At 37.6% G+C, this 23,777-nt stretch overlaps 1 protein-coding gene across 1 annotated transcript in view; it reads left to right on the top strand.

The window, feature by feature from the left end:
- The window catches only part of LOC139740029 (GTPase-activating Rap/Ran-GAP domain-like protein 3), a 199,387-nt gene that overhangs the window by 142,906 nt on the left and 32,704 nt on the right, over positions 1-23,777 (top strand). The window contains exons 3-7 of the mRNA XM_071650623.1: positions 9,176-9,244; positions 12,800-12,887; positions 14,590-14,708; positions 19,821-19,885; positions 23,014-23,074. Of these exons, the coding sequence (XP_071506724.1) occupies positions 9,176-9,244; positions 12,800-12,887; positions 14,590-14,708; positions 19,821-19,885; positions 23,014-23,074 (402 nt within the window). The remainder of the gene's footprint in view (positions 1-9,175; positions 9,245-12,799; positions 12,888-14,589; positions 14,709-19,820; positions 19,886-23,013; positions 23,075-23,777) is intronic.

Here is a 23,777-nt window from a genome sequence, read left to right as displayed (position 1 = left end):
AATAGTTCTAAAATGTGAGTTTGGGATAGAAACAACCAATGTAAAAATTTGAATCAATATAATCGATTTTAAGTATTGTTTAATATACAAAATGTGAACAGTAGTTGTAATAAAAATGTTTCAAGACTAAACCGTCTACAGTTATGGTTTATTGACAGAAATATTGATATCTCCTTATAGTTTAGGCTTTATTGCGAAAATGTTATATGGTAGGATGTTTCGTGATACAACAGACCTATATACACATATGCATCAAATGTGATATTTTGAACACTTTTAAAATCACTGCTCCCAAAGGTAAACAGGACCTTTATGTGTGCATTATGTTCATGACTTGGATTTTCTCTGTCCGTTCATGTGTACACATGGAAATGGTAACATGGCATCTTTGTTTCAAAGATGTAAAATTAATGAATTCCTCTTAAATTTCGACAAAACAATAACTAAAAGATTGAACAGATAAAACGGTGACACGATATTTGCTCCAGCAACAAATTAATGCTCCGGTCTTATTTTCTGCAGGGACTTATAGGGTTGGGGTTAGGGAATAGGGTTTTAGATTAAAGTATGTGAGGATTAGGATTAGTGTTAGGTTTATATTAATGGGTAGAATTTACGTTTGGCTTAGCGTGCAGGTATTTCTCGGGAGCAGTATATTTGCAGGAGCAAATGTCATGGAACCAGATGGAATATCTTCAAACTGTTTTTACTTCCGATATTAGAATGCCAACTCGCATCCTTTTCCCTTCTCCATCGAAGCAGCTTGCCTTTTGGTAAGGATCCAGGAGGAAAGGGATCGTGCTATTCACAAACAAGGTTAATAAACAAGTTAATGAAGCGGTCTTAATCCCACTCATGGCTACCCACGCAACAAATATATTTGCACTACACCACACGCACGCATTACAATGGATTGCTACGTTACCATCAACAACTGTATGAGCGTTTTTTCCCCATCAATTTGCCGTATAGCCATAATCCTTTATTATGTACGAATGTTATCTTCAAGAATATGTTGTGTGTATGAATTTTTTTTTTGCTTTGTTTTGTTTTGTTTTTAACAAAAAAGTGAATTTTTATTGGTTTGATTAATTGCAATTAGGCAGACATAAAAAAACTTCACGTTCAGACACAGACACACACTCGCATCCAGTTCAAATTGTGTTGTGCACAAAAGGAAAATAAAACTTAACAATCAAAACTTAACCAGCATTTTCTTACTTGAATTCTAACTTTGATGTATTGACTGCTATGTTTTAAGTTAATAATACTGCATTGTACATATGCTGGATTTCATGTATTATTCTATTTTATTGCTTGTCATGCTTTTTCGTTGAGAAATACGACTAAACTGAGATTGAAAAGACACATCCAGCCGTCGGTATCCAATGAAGAAGACAGGGAATAAATTGAGGATATCTCAACCTTGTTACAGACAATGCAGAGCGCCTTCCACACAGACTCCGATTTGTTGTCCTCTCAAAAGCGGAAGTGGATGACGTCATAAATAAATCACGTGATGCGATAATTACATAGACGTCCTCCACAGCCTACATTCGATGAATGCATTGCCATGAACTCATGAATATTCTGGTTTTAATCACGGCGGGGCACACAGAAGCGTGGTTTATAACAGCAACAAAAAACATGCTGCTTTATACGATCCATGTGCCTTGCCGCTTCTGTAATGAACGAATGCCTACAAAGGATATAGGTATGGAATAAACAAAATTTGGGGGCCCGAGTCTGTGTAACTGAACCCTACAATGCCTCCAGCCGCTGTTAGTACAGTACTGCAGACAGTCTTTAACAAGTCTGCTTCTTTTCAGTTTTGCAATGTCAAAGAATGTTAAAATGTAATTCTAATCTAAAAAGAATTAGATTCTCCTTCAAGTCTAAAAAAGATTATATGTACGTGGTTTTTCTTTTGTAAGTGAAATGTTTGCGATATCAGTTTATTCTGTGTTGAACATTTGGCAATGAATGGGTTGACCCGTTGTGAGAACCGTTTCTCTTTTCTTCTGTCTATATAGCGTCCTTGCATGTGTGTTTATTTTGTTAAGTAGTCTTTCTAATTTCATTTGCCTTTCTTTTTTGGCCCTTATTTTTGGCACAGGCTCTGCATATATGTTTGTCTAATGACCCTCCTGTCTGTAAAACAGGTTGTCTACTAGGTATCTGTTATGTTGTCAAGTTTGTGTAAACGTTTGTCTTCTTACTAATTAACCTTGAATACATGGCTTCCTTAGATAATTATGATATCACTTGTCCTCCTATCCTACCGTCGTTACCTCTCCACTTTCTTCTCTCTCTTTCTTTCTTTCTTTCTCTATCCATCTACCACCCATCCATCTATCCATTCCCGTCTGCATCCATCCATCTATCTACCTATCTTCTATCTATCTATATCTATCTATCTATCTATCTGTCTATCTATCTATCCATCTATCTATCTATCTATCTATCTATCTATCTATCTGTTTATCTATCTATCTATCTATCTATCTATCTATCTATCTCTCTTTCTTTCTTTCTTTCTTTGTATCTGCATGTTTGTAAATACCACAGGCCTTCCAAAGAGATTTACTGCCTTTAAAGTTGCTTTCTAAAAAGATGGGTGATAGAAAATGTCGCATTGGTGTAGGGATTTTATCCGCGCCTTTCGGCTCTAATCCCCTCCATTATCAACGCATTATCAGCATTTATTATTATTGCCCTTTTAGCGGGATTTTGTTATTGTGCTCCGAGACGAAAAAATGAATAAAAGGAACCATATGATATTATGATTTAGCTAGAGAGGTAAGAGGGCATTTGCATTTCTGTAATGGGGTACCCCTGATAAGAAAGGTCTTAAACCTAATTCTTCCCTTCAACAGTCTTATCACTATTAACCCGCTGAAGACTAGTCCTGAATGTATTTTGAGGTGTCTATGGGAAACGTGTCTTATAACAAAATTATCTCGGCCTCCATGGGTTAAAATAAGACGTTGGTGGGAAGCTTTTTTTTATCGAGCTGGAAATCATCCCTTAAATGGCGGAGAAGTTTATTCACCTTTTCCATTGTCTTGTTCAACCTGAGATTATCTCAGGATCAGTACAGCGAAATGCTGCACATCTCTTCAATTCAATTCAATTCAATTCAATTCAATTCAATTCAATTCTTCAATTCAATTCAATTCAATTCAATTCAATTCAATTCTTCAATTCAATTCAATTCTATTCAATTCAATTCAATTCAATTCAATTCATTTGTTTTATTCTCATTTTTCTTCCAACAAAACATAACTCAAAGTAAATCAGGAATCATGCAATCATAAGCATATTACAAAGTATGAAAAATGAAAGATAGACGATCTCCTACTTCTCATGTTTGCGTAATTACCTGAATGAATCATACAGCTCATGAGTCTAACAGTTATACGAGTTATACAGTGCACCTTTGTAAGTATAGCCCACGAGTTCAACATCAAGTAAAATAGGCCCACGGACTACACGGTCCACGAGCTAAACACTAGGCATATAAGGCACACGAGCTCGACGTTATAAAAGTTAAGCCCATGAGCGTATACTGTGGGCCTTATTTTCCTAGTGCCTAGCTCGTGGGCCTGCTTTACTTAATATCTCATGGGCCTGTTTTACTTGGTTTCTAGCTCTTTGGCTAAATGACTCGTGAGTGTATGACTAGTAGAATTTTTTCAATGTCCAGTTCGTGGGCCGTATCACTCGTGGGTATCTAGCTCGTAGGATGACCCCTCGTAGTGAACTTGTTAGAGTGGTTAAATGTAGTACCTGTGCTTCATTACTGTATCTGTGAATATTATCTTCCCCGAGCAGTTCCAGTAGTTGCTCAGTGAAGGAGGCATTCAGATCGTGTCTGAAGAGGACATGATCGGTCATAAGTCATGAAATCAAACCTAACAAAACAGTCATATAAAGAATGTTATTACATGTATAAAACCACTTATAAGGCGCTTCATACTGGTGATTCTGAACTCATCATTTTCAGAATAAGAAAAAAAGATTAGAATTTGCTAAGAGAAAGAAATTGTAATTGAATACATATATGCAACGTGATATAAAAAGTTATGAATGTTTTGCGATTAAGATTTGAATTTACAGCTAACCATTCTTTGCCGCGAGTTCTTGTCTATCCAGTCTTGCTATCAGGCAGTTTTGAATCCAAATTTAATAATCTCGCTTGTATTGTTAAACCAAAAATGTCAACAACAACAACAACAACAACAACAACAACAACAACAACACTGTCAACAACAATAACAACAAAATCATTTTTGGCTACAGTAGCTTTCTACTTTTAAAGCTACTCCTTCATGCGACCAGACCACGGAAACTCTTGTACTTCCGCTGACCGGAGTGCTGTGATTATACATCGGAGTATGGTTAAGGGTCTAGTAAGTCCTCGAGACCGCTACTGTGTGTGTGAGTGTAAATGTGTGTGTGTGTATGTGTATGTATATATATATATCGTGTGTGTGTGTGTGTGTATATATCTAATAAAGGACATGATGTACCAGTGGGCTTTAATTGAATGGTGTCCTTGGAAAAGGGTGACAGGAGTTGAGGAGGATAAAGCACTTTAGATGAAAGAGGAGAGCGCGTCGGGAAAAGGGGGAACCTCATCCCCGTCTCGGTCGCTTTAAAGACAGACACGACTCAAGTACTCATATGAGCAACTCGTGACAGACTGATTTGTCTTGTTTTTCTTCCTTTAATATTATCTCTCTTATCCTTAGCATGAAGGGGGGGGGGGTGGAGGACACAGGGGCTCTTGTGGGTCATGCGAATGTCTGAACGCTTGCATCACGTAGTATAGTATATAAGGCTTACAGCCAGTGTGAGGTTCATGACTTTTTGTCATGAAACGTAAATAGGGCTGCAGTTTGTTATTCCGAGTATTCGTTATTCCGAAGATGAAATAAGGTTCGTTATTCCCATGTTTCCGAAGGCTCGTTAATCCGAAAAGCAAAAGGAGGTCCGTGAGTATACGCACCTTTCTATGTTTCATGATTAACGAACCTTATTTCTTTTTCTCCTTACCATCAAAAGCGGATTTAGCACCTTTTAGAAATATATCTATCTATATCTTTCTATTTATTCATCTATCTATTTATTTATTTATTTATTTATCTATCTATCTATCTATCTATCTGTCTATATATCTATATATCTATATATCCATGATATATATATATGCATATATCTTGGCAGATTTTAAGCGCAAGTCGATTTAACTCCATTCTCGTTAAGTTGAGATGTTTGCGACCAAAGCTGCTAAAAATAAAAAACAGGGAAAAATACACTGTATTGAAAAACGGGTTTCTTTAAATTATAACTTACAAGAACTATATTCTTGAAGTTCCTTGAAATTCCTCGTAAGTTTACAAGTGTGGTATCATTGAAAATGTTGTATTCTGCTCTATTGGATGATAGACTTAGTTTAAAATGTTAAAAATGGCGCTTACCCCCTTTTCGCTACTAAGTTTTTAATCAGTTCGGTATGTTTTGTAAACCGGAGACAGAACTCCTCGAAATATTGTCAGTATACCGGACTACAGCTGATGTAACATTGGCTTGAAAACTCGATATATTTCACCTCCATCATGTCGATACATGCATCAACTATTATCACTGTATACCGTGTTTGTGACATGTGAACAGTCAACATGATCTCCTTACTCAGAGAAGATTACTAATAAAATTATAAGTTCCCGGGGAAAACCAATTATTATCTCCAATGACACAGGTTTCGCATTATTTTCCCTTTTCTTTTCTTCCTTTTGTATATACTTGGCGCGCGAAAGTAGACCAATTTCTCGAAGGCAAAAACTTCTTGCCTTTCAAATCACACAGATCTGTATAAGTCCTCAAGCAGACGTCTAATCACACTTCTGCCGTATTTGTTTCATTTCCATTGACGCACTAAAAAGTGGGTAATGCTAGTATTTCAGTAATCCATAACCTTTCCTTGTATTTCTGAAGTAGCTTGAAGTTAAAGAAGTTTACCTCACGGTTGCTATCTCCTCGAAGATTCCTGACTCTTCCAATATTTTCATGTTGGAAAGATCCTTTACTTCTTCAACAAGACAATTTCTTCTCAAACGCATCCTAAGAATTATTGCATGTTACAAAGTGTGCTAACTACCTTGAGATTTCCCACGAGTATCTTCTGCCTTCTAATGTCCTGTCGGCACAGCTACTCTAGATAATGTGTTGTTAGAAACCAGTCTTCCTTGTTTAAAGAGGGCATCTTGGCATCTTGACCTAGATCAAAGCTTGATCGCTAAGCCGTGACACACGCTGTGGAAATACCTGTCTAATACAATGAAGGAGTATTTTCCTCAAGAGTAATATTTGGAATGAAATCTTAATGTTGGCTTTCATGGATTAACACTCCTAAGTTAACGTCCTCTGATTAATTCGACTATTATCTGGTTGTACTGGTTTGGATTTGGCATAAATCTCAAAACGAAAATTTATCGAAAAAAAAAGAAAAAGAATGTCTCAGTTTACTGGAATTACTGAAATACTGAAATAATTTACTGAAATAAATTCATGACAGTCAATTACTTTGTTCTGTTGTAGTTTTCACATTTAGTAACGCGATATCTTGTACAACAAATTGTGCTCTGTATCACATAACAAACCCACGTCAGCGCGAAAGGTATAGGAAACCAATAACTAAAGCTCCACTTACATTGTGTCTGAAACAAGAAAGAAACGTAGACATGTGCATACTCACAGAAAATTAAACTACTATAGGAGCCTATAATATAAATCATATAATGATCCTCTCAGGGGAAAAATAAACCATGCAAGGTGTCATGTGCTTACTGACATGTGTGTACCTCTGCGTACCTGTGTTGTGTGTGTATGCATAACACGCCATAATTATGTCCGACGCTATCGCCATAATATGCCGCGAGTTTTGATGCTTTAAGATAATCCAAATTCAAAATACCTTCAAAATCTGGGACTCCTGTGAAGTGAAGCACAAATTTGTCATTGAATACAAATTTGTCATTGAATTTTTACGACATCGCGATTACCAGTAGTCGTTAGACAGTCACTAACTTCAAACATTATTTCTGGGCGATTAGTCTGCTCAATGAGGGAAGAGCAATGTTTCTTTAACATATTAAATCCGGGTTGGTAGCTGAAGAATTAGATAAGGGCACTCGTGAATGCATTTAATTAAATTCAGTTCATATTTTTCATATTTTTCAACAACATATAAAGAAATGTTTGAAATCGAACATGCATTTGAAGGATATACAGCAAGCAAACATAACAGTATTTGCAATGCCTATAATCAATCAAAAAATATAGGATAGTTTGAAAATGTCAAGTAATCAGCTGAATTTCTTTGCCACAGTTTACCACAGGCTTGATGCGCCTTATTTGTGTGCTTGAGTGCCAAATGGCTCAGAAAACCCCATAGCGTTGTACACACTACCCAAGTCCTCGGCACCGAAAGGGTTATGGTGTTTGAAAAGCTACAAATATGTCAAATTGAATTATGCTCCATTCTGCATTAACCTCATTCGTTGAAAGTGGCAGGATGTTTTTTCTCTTAACTTGAATGGAGCATTAGGTCGTAATGTATGATATTGCATTTTAAACACGCGAAAGGATTAGGACATTTCATAGCGAAAAACGCCATAACGCATTTCTGTTATTTACTGTTAACATGGTAACGAAATTCGAGGAAAGAGACACACCATTCAGATAGTTGCATCATGAACGCAATCGCCATTTTAAAAGGCAAGGCGAAATCTAGTCTAAAATCAATCACAAGAAACTCCCCATCAATCAGTCTTAGCTCACTTCTGATTGAGTTCTGACAGCTGATTGTGTGAGACCAATGACTAATGACCAAAGACCGATGGCCTGCTCTAACTGACCATTCTGACAGTCAATAATTGCTTCAATTCTCCACCGTGGGCGGATACAATTGAAACGAATTACGCATATTATGCTACCACGGCCGTGCTTCCATTTGTGTATAATGAGCGCAAAGTCATTCATTTTCATCTCATTGTACAAGGCAAAAACAAACAGAAAATTCCTCAAATTTTTGTGGATGGTCACGCTAATCAGATTCGTGTGCAAATTAATGCTGATGTGTTTATCTTTGCTTTATCAAATTCTCGAATTAAAAACAAAGTCGGACAATGTTGTTACATTCTTCTATTTTTTTTTTCGTGAGAAGGACTCGACTATCAAAAGACATAGCTTTATGGTCAGACATCCGGGCATTTATGTGACACGGGGTCACGAAGAGCGGCGACTCCAGTGAAAACAAACTTGTTGGAAGACTACAGATCGGCGTACTTTTGAGACGAAATTATCTAATTTTCTTCCGCAATAATAATGGTCCATCTTTACATTTCTGATAACCACAAGAAATTCTATCGAAAAATTATGAAGGAGGTTGGTAGATCGAGGATTCTGAACGCCGCTAGTTCAACTTCGTGAACACCGTGCATGGTCTGTGTTGTCTGTATCACCACGGATTCGTAGACTGTTGTGTGCAATGCATTCACGCCCAAGTTCCGCACATGCACAGGCTATAGCTATTTGTTTTTACTCCAGATACCTGAAGTGAAGTTTACCCGACTATTAGAATATACGTTGTCTTGAATAAAGACTAGCGAAGAGAAGATGATGATAAATATTCAAAACTGAAGACACGCACATTATATACAACAACAAACTAAACGACATCCAAGCGGCTTCTGGCGACTGTCTAGAATACTAAAGTTGTCAAGATGCTCTGCAATTCAAGGGTAGATTTGACCGTTTTGAATGAAATTGATGAAATCAACTCAACAAAATGTGCACAAATTAGCGAATTCGGACAAGCAACAAAACTATGCAACAGCTCAAATATCCTAGACCGTGTATTCCGACGCGGGTCGGAATACACAAACACATTCAAACACATGACTTGCGTTCAGATATTTATTTGATTCTATGTAGGATCTATCCATGTCTCTCATGACTTTATTGATTTTAACCTTTCTATTAATCTCCATCAAAGTTTGTTGTCCTCTCCATCTCGCGATCTTTCTCTCTCTCCTTCTGTCTGTTCTTCCTTTATGCGACTTAGGAGGCATTCATTCATTATGTTCTTTTCTCCTTTGTTTGTTTACAGCTGGTGACGAATGATCGAGATGGGATGACGTCAGGAAGATTTCGAGTCGAAGATGGAGAGAGAGACGAGGTAAGAAAATAAGGAAGCAAACATGGGTGAGTGGCACTGGAGTGATGCGGAGCGGAAACCATCACACGTTGTTTCCATCTCAAAACTCCTTGTTACCTGGACCAATGCACATTGCGCCTGCGCAAACACCCTGTTGATTGTGCGGGCTTTTTCGCGCGTAAAGCGTGATTTTTACTGATCAGACGCTCGTAAGGCAGAACTTTGAGAAAGTTACGGGGAGACGAAGAGGGGCATTTGTTTTATGATCTTTTCTGGGGTTCATTAACTCGCGTGTAGGCAAATATTTGTTTTTCATTGTCGACTTTATTCACAAAATCGTTGAAAAGGAGTCTCCAAATAGCTCTTACCATTTCTGTTTGTCCGATTCAAATGGCGATTCTTTAGGTTGAATGTTTTGACGTTCGAGGGTAACTGAGGCCTTTCCTCCGTGAGACAATCGTGTTATTATTGTTGTCTTATTATTTTCTGTGATACTGTTGTAACGTGACACAATATGTACTCTGTTCTATAGCGCCTTGAGTATCTTTTGTAGGTAGAAATGTGCGCTTTATAAGAGTCTCATTATTATTATTATTATTATCAGATCATGTCGGTTTCTCACTCATGTACCCCTTCCCTCAAACTCTTACACAAACTTCGTGTTCATGACACTTTTTGCCATACAAGTGGTCATATTTTGTTTATTTTCTCTTCTGCAGAAAATCCATTTTGATATCTCCATCTTTTTTGTGTTTTTCTGCTTAATCCATTCCAAATATATCATTATCAATTTCTCTTTTTTTTTCATTCAATTTTTCTCACACGGTATGACTGTCGCCCTGAGATGGTTAGTTAAAAACAAACAAACATAGCGTTGTATACGCCCTGTGCAAAGTCTCTGTCACAGAAAGGGCTATAATAAGTGGAATGGATAGTAATACATGCATCACCAGCATTGGAAAAAGAACAATTTACCGAATATCGAAATGTAGTATAACGTTTAATGTAAGAGAATAGTGATACTGGCTATAGTATCATAGTTACAGAACGAGCAGTAGAGAGGTAGTTTCTAGTAGCAGTAGCAGTAGTAGTAGTAGTAGCAGTAGTAGTAGTAATAGTAGTAGCAGTAGTAGTAGTAGTAGAAGGAAAAAAGAAAAAGAAAAATGAGAAAAAAACCAAGAAAACTCCTGAAAATCAAGAAGAAGAACACGAAGAAAAAGAACAATAAGAAGGAGCGGCAGCAGCATTAGTTTACAGTCGTCGTCGTCGTCGTCGTCGTCGTCGTCGTAGTAGTAGTAGTAGTAGTAGTAGTAGTAAAAGCAGCAATAACAGTAGTGGTGGTGATTCTTATAAAAGAAAATTATGAAATAGCCGCATGTAAAACGGATAGCATACTCTTTCCATGAAATTTAAATGTCAGTCATACAATTTGCATAAAACTTGTAATTCCTATAATTTAACAACACTAAAACCTTTCACATCAAGAGTTTATCAAACCCAGCCAAATACATTTATTATTTTTAGCAAAACAGTTACTTCATACAATGTGTCCTTCATACTCTATAGTACAGTGTGCAACCTTCTGGTTTGGTTGGTTTCCTTACAATTCGCGTTTAGGGAAGTTCCTCATCCCATCCGCACCAAACAACCAGAGTATCCTCCCGGCATCACAATGATTATTTACAACCAAATTTAAATTTTGGTGTGAGAAAACGTAAACATGAACTTGATATGTAGGTTTGAATGACAGAATTGGTCCCGTGTGATGTATGGACACCCGAGGCCATCCAAAGTAGGCCTTTCTCTCTCATGATGTCCTCTTTGGATGTTGCCTCAGACTAGCTTTCTTACCCCCCCCCCCCCCCCCCCCCCCATCTCCGCACACCTATCAATCACTCTTGCCAGATTCTCCCCTCAGCCAAGTACATCACTCCGGTTTCATTTTCACTAAGTATTGATCAGCTTTCTTGCGCCATTTGTTGATTTACCTCCTAAATCCTCATCTTTCACCACAAACCATCCCTCCAAACCGTCATCCACCTCAATGGAAATAGTTGCCATGACAACAATGTCCCGAAGCGTGTACTTCACATCAACCCCTCGCTCTACCAAAATATCACGTTTCAATGCGCCCTTGTATTTCTTGTATACAGTCCTGTATCTCGAAGTTGTGTAACCGAAAAGACACGTATATCGTCTTTAAAACCCGTGGTACACTCACATAGTCTTACATATTTAGCATCTCACACTCCAGCATATTGCATTTTAGCTCTCTGCATTAATCTAGTTCGTTGGCATTAAGCAGTTTTCTCTCCTCCTGCGATATTCCCGCGCGCAATCAATCTTTGTAGTTGCTCTCCTCTTCTCAGCCAGTTGATGTCACGTCGGATTCCTTTTCGGTACAACTTTAATCCGTACCAAATCCCGTGGGAACATTGCTGTAATCATTCCTCGGCTTTCCTCATCCATCTGCTCCTTCTTCTTCTGCCCAATCGCCTTCACCCCTCCCCCTTCCTCCTCCTCCTCCTCCTCCTCCTCAACCCTCCCTCTCTTTGCTTTTGCTACTGGACCGTCGACGTTGTTTTAGCGTGCGCAAAATTTTGCTGCAGGCAGCGTTGCTTTCTTGGGACCGACCCCGTAACAATAACGTCGCACAAATTGGCCTAGTCGCAAGATGCCAATACACACGCCATTCCTTTAATCCAGGACATGGACCATATCGTGAAACAGTAGTCTACTGCTGATTAAACCAAAATTTACTCCAATAGAGATGTTGTATTAGCTGAAATCAAGTAATCTGTAGAGGACGAATAATCATACTTACAATAAAGTATGATTATCGATTTAGCCGTCATAAAACCATCTATAAATAATCTGGCGTCCGATGACCACGTCAAAATTGTGTCATCTCATGACAATGCTTGTGACATCTCTCAGCATCAATCTATACAGTCTTTTTGCACAGGATAACAATGTATAATTTTCTTGGGCCATATTTATGTGTTGAATACTTTCTTTGTGAAATACCATACATTGTTACTACCAGCATGCATTGTGACTAAAAACACGTTTAGTACTGGTCCATACTCTGATGTGACAACTTATTCGTTGGGGATTCCCTGAAACACCAAGGAAGTATAGTGCACCTTGGTGTTACCACATGGCGGGGAATGAGAACAAAAAGAAAAAAAAACTATCGTTGTTGACAAAATATTTATATATATATGTATATGTAATAGAATAAAATCGAATAATGTGGGCGAAATGCCAAATCTCCCTTTTACGTTATGAACGTGATTTTTCATCTTGTAAATCCATGGATATCCATCTATTGCAGGCACAAGGTTGTGCATACTGAACGATGGTTGTGCAAATTGAAGTCAGTATTTGAATATGTACCTTTACTTCACAGTGCTGTAATCCCTTCTGTGTGTGGTTGAGTAGACCATCCTATGTAACCATTTAAATGAATGCCAATATTCACGATATTGCGCCAGTAGGATTTACAAATCACTTTTTGACGTCCGCTGTGAGCTTCATGTCATCCTCTGATCGTTGTTTCTTACCCTCTTACAGATCTCGACCGTAGCCACCGGAAGTGACGTACATCTTGAAAATCCAGAGTACCACACTCGATGGTATTTCAAGTACTTTCTTGGCAAGAGTAAGTTAGTCATCTATATACCGTGTCTCTTCTCCTACAGGCTCACATGAAACCCTTCTAATACACACAGCCTTAGCTTCCATTCGAGTGATGAAACTTTCAGAATCTTGTGCCTGTGTATAATGTATAATGACACAGTGAATATATAAAAAACCTAACGCACTTTGTAAAGAGCTGAAAAGTCAAATTGTAATACGTCGTCGTGTAGAGCTGGAGTTGTTTGGAGTGTGTTCAAATTCTGAATATAATTGTGGACCTTTTCCCGTCTCACTGGCGACACGCGCATTGCATAATCTGTTGAAGCGAGATATAAGTTCATGTCAAGATCGTTCATCTATTGAAAGCGTTTTAATTTGATTTCTGGCAGTCTTGTCTCTTGCATGTCATCCTTCATGAATTTTCGGTGTTTCTGATGCATGAAACTTATTTCTTTGTCTTCGTTTTAAGAGTGGTGTCCTACAGTTATGTTCTAATATCATATATAATGTATGTATTTAGTATGTACATGCTGTATGTGCTGTATGCATTCTACTGTGGAATGCTACTTTTCAGTACATCGTATAACATAATGCAATTGTAGATCAGAGTGAGACAAAGTAGCTATGGCACTTTCAAAGTCGTGTATGTCAACTACGTTTGTCATATGACATGAGGCACATTTCTGGCATTAAAAGGAATGAAAACTCGAGGACACATGATACCCGATGAATTTACTGCAGCCCCGGTATTATAAAGAACGAGGCCGTGCACAGGATAACAACATTTTAGTTTATTCAAAGGCAATGCCCTTTCACGCCGTCATAAAAATGTGCTGTTAATCTTTTTTTTTTGTTGTTGCTGTTCCAAATTGATTTTGCACGTAGTCTTGCTCAAGAGAAAAGGTATTGTTTTTTCCTCTTTGGCACGTGCAAGTTAGTTTTCTAACTATTTACGCATTTTCCTTTCGTTGTTTAGGAGCCTAAATAGACGATGAACCGCTTTTGTTTAGAATTGTATATGCTTTTTAACATTTAGTACAGTGGTTTCTACCTATCTTGCAAAAAGTTTAAAACTGAATTTTCATCTCAACCAATACTATAACCATCCCTTTAAGAATCAATTTTCCTGACAGCCACAAACAGAAAAACAAATTTCATGTAAACGAGTTCATCCATTTTGTGAAAATTCAAATGAAATCAATGTTTGTCCATTGCATGAATTTTAAAACGGATAATAACATACAAAGTACAATAGGTAATGTCACCTTTGTCAAGAATAATCAGTTTAACGGGCTTCCAAACGTATTCTAGATCACGAAGGTGTGTCAAGTTTGTCGTCATAACTGTATGACAAGTTTATCCTTTAAAAGCCCAAACTCTGATGGTGAATAGTCGCTTGATCTTATCCCACTTTGGTCTCATCCCACGTGGTGTAATCGTGTACTTTTAGACAATCTGGGGATTAAATCAAGTGGTATTAAACCAAGTCACTACGAGCCACTGTAATCATATTCTGATCGCAAAGTATAACGACTTCTACTGGTTTTTTGTATGAGTAAAATAGCGTGAGGTAGACACATGGATGGAAGTGGTCTCAGGTGTTCAATCCTGGTCTACGTCTTTCCAGTTCTATTGCTCGATGTTATTCTCGTCTAGATTCAAGAGAAGCTTAAGTAGTGTGTGATGTTTTTATTTGTTCAATTCATCAAAATACATATATACAGTTCATCAAAACTACGTGGGAGCGGACGTGGACAAAAATATCTTCTTTCTGTCGGTGGTCCTGACCGATGCAAACAATCACAATGTGCCACAATACAGGGCCATTCTGTGGAGGAAAACAGTAAGTCCAGTTTCACCTTGTTTGTTTTGAAGTTCGACAAAAACTTCTATGCCTGGGAATAATGATCTCGCATTTGACTCTCTGTCTATTTTTACATGAAACGAGAAGAAAACATGGCTGACAAATTCTTCGCAAATTAGTTACTTGCAATATCAATATCACATCGTCATATATATATATATATATATATATATATATATATATAAGCCTCGACACTGTTGTTGTTTTTTTTTTTTGGTGGTGGCAACAAAAATCATTAAAAACAACAATAGACCGAAAAAACAACACAAAAATAAAGTGATACAATATAGTATGTGAATATTGGCAAGTATGATAAAGAGCTTCAACTAATGCTACGAAGTGTTACTGAGTTTACGAAGTTTCCAAAAAAAAATTCATTATTACAATATATTGTTTCTTTGAGAAAAAAAAACGGTTGCCCAACATCTATATCTGGTGGCCCGGGATCACCGTTAATGTCTAGCCTTGATGTCTACAGGAAGTGAACAGGACCACATATCCTCAATTTTTAGGTTCGAGCCCGTGACTGGTTTCAGCAGCTGGGCAAGGCACCTACCCCTCCTTGCCCGACCCTCTGGGGCAGACTTCAGGCGTTTGGTCTCATGGTTACTTCGCGAGTGGCCACTAACCTAATCTACTATTCTGGTGAAATCTTTCGACAGTCTGCGAATTTCAATCTGCTTCATGTAATGTGGAAAATGAATCAGTATCAAGAAATTGATATCACGAGTTTATTTTAAAAATTTCCATTGTGCAAAGTCACCCAGAAGGCGAGATAAACAATAATTGTTGTCCACCTTCAAACAAATTTACAATTTAACTATTCTATTATCTCCTTTTCCTTGCATAATGAACTGTTACAAACGTGCCTCAACCGTGCACGTGCAGTCGTTGGCAAATTGGGATGTAAATGGAGAGTCGTATCCAGGGATAGCTTCCGTACCCTCATATCTTTTCCATGACACCACTGAATTGTGTCCCTATGAGAGAAAGCTAGGTCATTCACAGGCATCAATAGTTAGTGTTCACGTTTTACTGGAGTAATTATTCACTCTGTGATGCCCCGTAGCGGTATCAACTATATCGATGACAACCATATCGATGTTATTTATTGCAAAGATAGATCATGTAATACTGCATAATAAATGAACGCTGCATGGTTCCTTCCAAACTTCCGAGCAGGCGTGAAACTCACAAACTTAAAAGACAATCATTCTTGTCATGCTCTGCAAAACGCAGCGCACATTGAACGTTTTAGAAGAGAGAGTTAAATATTCAATCAGCGTGTGTGTGAAATGAGCAAACCACATTCATATAGTGTAGCTGACATTTATATAATATTTATATATTTTGAATTAATCGCAGTTTGTTTTAGTTCGTCGTGGTTGACTTGTATATTGAAACGCACATCAAGAATACGTATCGCTTTCATAAGTCATATCTGAAACTAATCGTAAAATCACAACTCAAAAGATGATTAAAAAATAAGCAACGTCACCCAAGTAAGCTTTACATGGCGTGAACTAGCTATCATTGTATAACCACCTACTAGGCTATTTATGCTCGTCATGTTTATGGGCATTTTAATCCAAGATTTCCTTATAATAGAAAATGAGATTGAATTCTCTCCGCAGCCTTTGGTCTTTCTTGGACAAAATGTTTCATCCTCGAAAAAACTCTCGACCCGGAAGTACAAAATGGTGCCTAGCAATGTTAGGCTGACAAAAGTGGCAGGGTATTCTGGGAAACAGAGCCCAGAATGGTGAAACTATTTTGACCAATAGCACTAAAAGAGTGTGTAGGGTGCTATCAAAGAAAAGAAGAAATGCAATTACGTCGCTTACATTTGTATGATTATATGGTCAACCTTCCATTCCATTGTATCACAAATTACAAGTTTGGCAACTGTCATGAGGCGTTTTAAAAAAAATTATTAGCTTTAGGCAATAGAGCAATCAATTTATTCCTAAAACTGTAAAACCATATTAGTGTTAGAGCCGCGTTGACAGAGATAAATGGGGAATGGTTGTAAAATATCCTTTTGTAACTCATAAACTGAGTAGGATATTGATATTCGGAAAAGCACTCATGCCAGTGAGGAGTTCATCTACATCTTTTTCGGCCATGTTATTTATAATCTGCATCTTGTTTCCCCGCTGGTGTCGTGTATTTCAGCCAGGATTAAGTGATATCGATTTGACCTTTTGCAAGTATTTCGAGGAACAAGACCAATAAGGGACATCGATTCTTCTGGGGATAGGGAGGGGAAGGGTAGGACAATATCTATGAGATTTATTGGATTTTTATCTGTCTTCCTTGTCATTTGCATCTGCGAAGACATTCCATCAACTCACCACGTATGACGTTCTAGGACAGTTATCTTTATGGTCACAAAAAAAGCGATAAATCTCGTTAAGAATGATCTCAACAAGTAATCGTTCGGAAGATGATGATTTATGATAGCATAATGTTCCTAGATGGAATATGCATTTATATCGAGATTAAGGTTGTATGCGTCTACCTCAGCAATATAACTGCAGCTGGCCACAAGGCTCATGTCTGCACAGGTGTAAAAATAATCTACCCTAACGAATATTACGACAGGAACATAACCTGCCATCGGGAATCTCAATTCATTGATTTACCTGTAAGTGTGTACGAGGTATTTTAATCATCAATACTGTCTCTAAGTTTTGAGGCAGAAATTTGTTGAGATAATCGTAAATTCGCTTCGACGTACCAGCTCTTGAGGAATGAGCAGTTTGCACTTGAAGCGTAATTCGATACTTACCAGCCGCTACTCGTATCAACATGAGATTAGTACTCTTAGCCCACTAATAAGCGTTGCATTTCCCCAGTTTTTCCCCTTGGTCAAAATAATTCCTGCAAGGATTAAATTTCAAGTCCTTCCTTCGGATGGAAGGTTCATCCAATAAACCCATAAAATCCTTTAAGTCTGCAGTAGGTGCGCGCGCATTTAAAGTCAGTTGTTTTTGGTGTTTTCTTTTTCTTACCCTGCGTGAAAGGAAGCTGCAAGGCATCATGGGATTTGCGCTATACCCAGAGATTAAAAGAGAGTGAGGGAGGGAGAGAGAAGGAAAGAGAGGAGAAGAGATGGGAGGGAGAGAGAAGGAAAGTAGAACAAACCCGCTGAAGGGAGGAAAGTAAAATGTTATCCATCTATCCATCCTCCTGGATTATCATCACATTCTCTCTTCTAAACATAGAAATCACGTACCAAATTAACAGCAAGGGTTTTTAAAATTCGTTTTTCGCCTACGACGACTCACCAGCCATCAGTAATCGTTTGTCGCGGCACTTGTTCCTAAAGGAACGTAAGAATTTTGAACTCAAATTATAGATACTGAAACTCGATATATCGATTTAAAGATAAGTCATGTTATTATGATACGGTTATTGAAGCATATAGGCCTAAATATAAAGTCGCTATGCGGCATTTTGGTCACTTCAGCTGGAAAGATAAAAGCATTGTTGTTGGGATCCTTGTCCGCTTTACGTGACATGAGAGTCGATAGTGTGGAGATGTTGACCGAAGCGTTATTTGGGTACTCGCATTTCTTTCGATATAAATAATATTTTAACATTTATGTACGCAATTTGTTTCTTTGTGAGATGTGCATGTGTGTGTGTTTGCGGGAGTGTGTGTTTGTAGCGTGTTGCTGTGTGAATGAATTTGTTGTCATGCGGTTGCATGCATCAAAGTAAAGGTATATTTATTGGTGTACCGTATATTTATTTGATACTTCTAACTGTGTAGGCTTTATAAAATCTTAGCCCAACGCATATGACAAAAATGGAAGGGGAAAAATGCAGGGAATCGCTATTCCATTTGGCCTGTCAAACAAAGTAGAGGGCCTGTATTAAGACATCAGCGTTTCGAAGGGTCGGTGGCTATTGATCATTATTCTGCTTCAACGGCATAATCGTAGCCATGGTAACGGCTAGCCATAGCCCGCCAGGACACTTAGAGTCAAGTGTTTATGCATTCCCTGTCGTTTTAAGGTATTTAACCATTCTCCCGTTTGTTTATTTTTTTTTAAACTCTAACCAGCCCTTTTCTGATATGACATTGTCATTTTCCATACTCAACCTACCAATTATATTTTTTGTAACCATAAGAAAATTTGTTGAGTTTCACAAGTCTCAATTAAACAAAGTATTCCGGGAAAAGGAGGGGGTAAATTCAAACTGACAGTACCGCATACCAAGCAATGCATCTTAAACACGCCACGCAGACTCGCTAAGAAATAACTTGCCAAAGTAGCCGATGTTTACCTATCGTCTGGTCCTTTCATTCGTCATGCGTCTCTCTCCTACAACTCTTTCCCTCTCACGCCTCTAGTGCATGTCTATGGCACTAGGAACAAAGGTTTAAGTGGCTCGTGTCAACCTGTTAATTGAAGTAATTTATTTTCAGAGGATGTTTGTCATAACGTAATTTGTACAAAATTCCAGTTTGTATTACGATTGTATAAAATTATTGCATGGAAATGTATCATGGAGAACCATATAGTGAAATGAATATAATTATTCCCTAGCTAAAAATCATGTTCTCTACAAATAAGCTAATAAATGAATTGAGAATGAATAATTAAAGGAATATATAAACGAAAGAGATGATAGAAAACAGACAAATACAAACATGAAAAGATCAGTGAATGAATTGATAAATGAATATACAGATACATTCATGAACTGATAAACAGATTGATAGATAAACATTCTCAACACTCTCTGCATGTTGATTTTCTCTCTCTCTCTCTCTCCCTCTCTCTCTCTCTCTCTCTCTTTCTCTCTCCCTCTCTCCCTCTCTCCATTTGTGAGTGGATTCCCACTGGCTTGAACATCTTTCAAAATCTAGGACGATACATTATCGCATTGCGGGGTGCATAACAAAATGTTCACCAATGAAGTTATCAATCTAACCGTAATAATTACATTCTGTATTAGCTTTTCTTGTGCAAGATTTCCCACGGTGCGCTTGAAATACTGTCCGTATTAAGGCAAGGTGACTTTTTACTGTGTTTAACAATGCTGTCATCGATTCTTATTTCCTACTTTCCATTACAGGGGACCCAGAAGATTTGTATACCATACAACTCGGCCAAGTCGATGTCAGTCAAGCGGATACTGGGGTAAGCAAGTGTACACCGAGTGATGTTCAACGTTCCCATCTCCCCTTGAGAGATGTTACTGCATCATTCTATATCAGTCCCTAACACAGATACTATATTATGACCTTTTGCATGAATCGTTTTGTTAAAAACCAAATATTTGTTACCAGTGCCATAATATCACTGGATGAATTCATAATAAGGCAGCTGTCACTGAATTACGAAGAAAAAAAATAAGAAAAATGAACAGAATAAAAACAACAACCAGGAGATGTAGGCCTATAAACGGAATCCTTTACAAGTCTGGATGAGTATATCTAGAAGAGACTATAATGTTGAATCTGAACCTCAAGTAAATACTTTCATTAACTGTCTAACAGAAATCTTTAATTTGTGTTTCCATCGTTTGGTCCTGACTGTGTCTTTGTTGTTTTGCCCCACCCCACCCCTTCATACAGCTCAATAGCCTCCGCATACTCTTTATTTGCTCCTTGAATATATTTTCCAAGTTCAGAATGGATAGTTTTGTTGATATTTCCTTAAAATGTATGCCGTCATCGAGGAAAGAGTATATTTCCTCAGGGAAAGTTATCTGCATATTTGTCAGAGAGTGATCCATGTCTTTCAATCTCCACTTTTCAGTAGATCAACCTTTTCTATCGCTATACCTCTTTGTCATCCCAGCAAAGTATAATGCTTCTCTTATTGTATACATTCATTCGCACATACAGTGTATTTTGTATTGTATGTACTGTATGACTTGTACTTTTTACATATATCGTTAAAACGATATAATTTCTCAAATGTATAATTTGTATTATCAATTACCTATTGTTCGATGGAAATAAAGCGAAATGAATTGAATTGAATGTTATAGGGCATTAATATGCTAGATTCGAAGCGAACAAAAGCCCGTAACTGTTGCCCGAGTCGCAATATTGGATGCTTTAAATGCATTGATCATAATTCGTGTTTCCAGTTTGTAAAATCCCAGCTGAATGGAATTACATACTGCCAGATTTTTGGATATTGTGTTGATATAAAGCAATGACCGAAAATTGGGGAAAATGAAGAGAAAAAATACACAAACATCTGTGAAACACCACATTGAGATTGCTATGTTTTCCATAAGCTTTAGTGTTTAGAATAAACCATTCGAAAAAGTTTTACTAGCATGTAGCCATTTTTTTGCTCATAGTGACAGCGTAAATCTCAACACTTTTGTGTGCTGGAGTGTTCTGCAATTTGAATATTCTCATACAGCTCAAGCACCGAAGTTCGACAATTTCTGATATTTAGTCCCCACATTGCCAATGTTAAGTAGTTTCTTTAGAATGCCAAAATGTGTCATGTTTTTATCAATAATGTTGTCAGCCAAGCGGTAATGACGTAATTAACATACGTTCCCTGGGTGAGAAATATTTTGGGTCTGATCGGTACTCATAAAACTGCACTCTCCATTATAGGCCGCAGGGAAACCTATTTAAACTGATTTTTCTACTTGGATGAACATGTGGATGCGTGGTGCAGCGGTAGCATAACCAGAACTTCGTATTCTACATGCTGTATTTACGTGTTACAGCTATTAGAGGCATATATCTCAAATAAAGATGAAAATGTACCAGAACTCAGAGTCTGTAATAGCTTTTTTTTTCGAGCTATTTTACTACCCCTCTATCAGACACTGTTATGCTAGTTATATGCAGCGTTAAATGAAAATGTTAGGATATAACAAGTTCAGCTGTTCAGGAGGGTCGGAGAAGAATATAGCTAAGCATAGGAATGTTGGGACTCAATCACACTATAGCCGTGCACGCAGGTATTAGGCAGTGTCTTAGTTTTACTATGTTGATCCCCGTATCATATGCTTATAATATGATTTCCTTTCGAGAATTTTGACCACGAACTGGATAAGGTTTGTCCCGTGCAGGTTCCGTATGTTTTCCACTCTATTTACCCTAGTATATCATCTCGAAAAATCAATAATTCCCCCCATGAGCATTTTATTGCAGCTGTGAAAATACGCTAAGCATTTCAGAGACTTCTGTCTATAGTGATGGCAACTTGTTGTTGTTATTGTTCTTCTTCTTCTAGTTATAACGGCATTGGAATGTCGTAAAACGTGACTATTATTACTTTTCCGTAATTAAAGTGACGAATAAGGGCAAACTAAGACAGACAAGGAAGTGATGAAGTATAAAGAAGCGACACTATCACTCTTTTTAAATCCTGTATATGGCCGACTGTGAAAATACGCGAAGCATTTGCAGACTCCTGTCTTAAAATACTTATTTTATCGACTCTGTCTAAATTCCGTGATTTGCGGTGAGTTTTTTTTTTTTTTTTCATGACATAAGGAAATACAGGCTATCAATATAGACTTGTACAATGCTGAAACTTTTTTAATAAGTTTATAGGGAAGTAATTGCTGATTTGATTTTGGCATGGAACGCGGCCTTAAGTAAGCAGATTTCCTTTCGGTTCTCTAATTATACTCAAGTCTTTAGCCAGATACATTATTATTGCCAATAATAACATGCTTTTAACAGAAGGATGGGCAAAATGAAGAATTAATCACATGTTTTATTGGATGTAATCTCGATATGTTTTCAAGCATTGAAGATTTCCTGCTAGCGAATGTAGAAAAAAAAGCAATAAAAAGAAGACAAAAATCACGGCGAAGCGATCGTGAAATTGCCAATTGAGGTGTGTTTGAATTTCGTCATTTATAATAATGTGCATCGGTGTTCGAAACCCAGAAATATTGTCAGGCCTGTTTTGTTTTTGTTTTCTGGTGAGTAGTTCTTCTTCTTCTTCTTCTTCTTCTTCTTCTTCTTCTTCTTCTTCTTCTTCTTCTTCTTCTTTTTAACAACCCGCGCTGTATCTTCCCGTCTCGATTAAAAAATCATCTACTTTATAGACATCTTACGCAGAAACCACTGATTTATGTTAAACAGCATTCAAAGGGCTGTCACCCCTGTGGCGAGTGTGGCAGGGAAGACCTAGTTCTAATGTTATTTCAGCTTCTCAAAGAGTGGTCAGTGGTCTAAACCGTACTTCTCTCTAGAATGATTTGACTTGAATGTGGTTTTGTAGACAGACGTTGGCAGAATTTTTAACATCCTTTTTAAAACATTTCATTTATTCAGGAGATTTGACCTAAAGATAGACAAATCACCCAAAGAAATCTACACACCGGACATCCAAAAGGTGAGTATAAAACAGGTTATTGTTTCGCGGAGTGCGTTATACTGTGTATAATATAGATAAACGGGGAAATTGTGTAATAAACCGGCTGCATCGTACACAAATGCGCACTGCAAATGATACTTTGTCACAAAACGTACAGAGCAATAATGTTTGACTTCCCTTTCGAGAATGTATTTAACGTACCATACTTAATTATGCATAAGGAAAATGCACAAGAGAATATAGTGTATACATATTCCTTACCGTGATACTTTATGAACTTGCTCAAACGACGCCACATTGCATTTGTGAAATGTCACTCTTCCCTGTAGATTTAATCAGCTGGAGAGCCGGAACTGTCGTTCTTAGTTCAATCTCATTACAAGCTGCATGGATGTATTCTCTTATGATTGGCGTGGGGGTGGGGTGGGGTGGCATGAGGGTGGGAGACTGAGGAAAGAGAACTTTTAGGAATTGCCGTGTCGCCGGATGTTGGTGTTCTCTCTAGACTTCCTCACGGGAGTTTTGTTGCTTATATAACTTGATAGACTGAGATGGTAATTACAGCAGTTTGTGGACGCCATGAACTAACAGGAAATAATTGTCGCATAATTAAAGCAATTTCCTTGGCCTTTGTATCCTATATTGAATATTTTATTGCACGATAGCATGGTGGAGACAGTAATTGATCTTAATCATTAGATTTTTGTCGTTGTATTTTAGC

This window comes from Diadema antillarum, unplaced genomic scaffold, assembly GCF_040938485.1.
Source record: "Diadema antillarum isolate AM-2024a unplaced genomic scaffold, OU_Dant_1.0 seq00000827_RagTag, whole genome shotgun sequence".
In the NCBI taxonomy this organism is placed as follows: Eukaryota; Metazoa; Echinodermata; class Echinoidea; order Diadematoida; family Diadematidae; genus Diadema; species Diadema antillarum.
The sequence above is the reverse complement of the archived record's forward strand: the minus strand, read 5'-3'. Positions and strand labels throughout refer to the sequence as shown.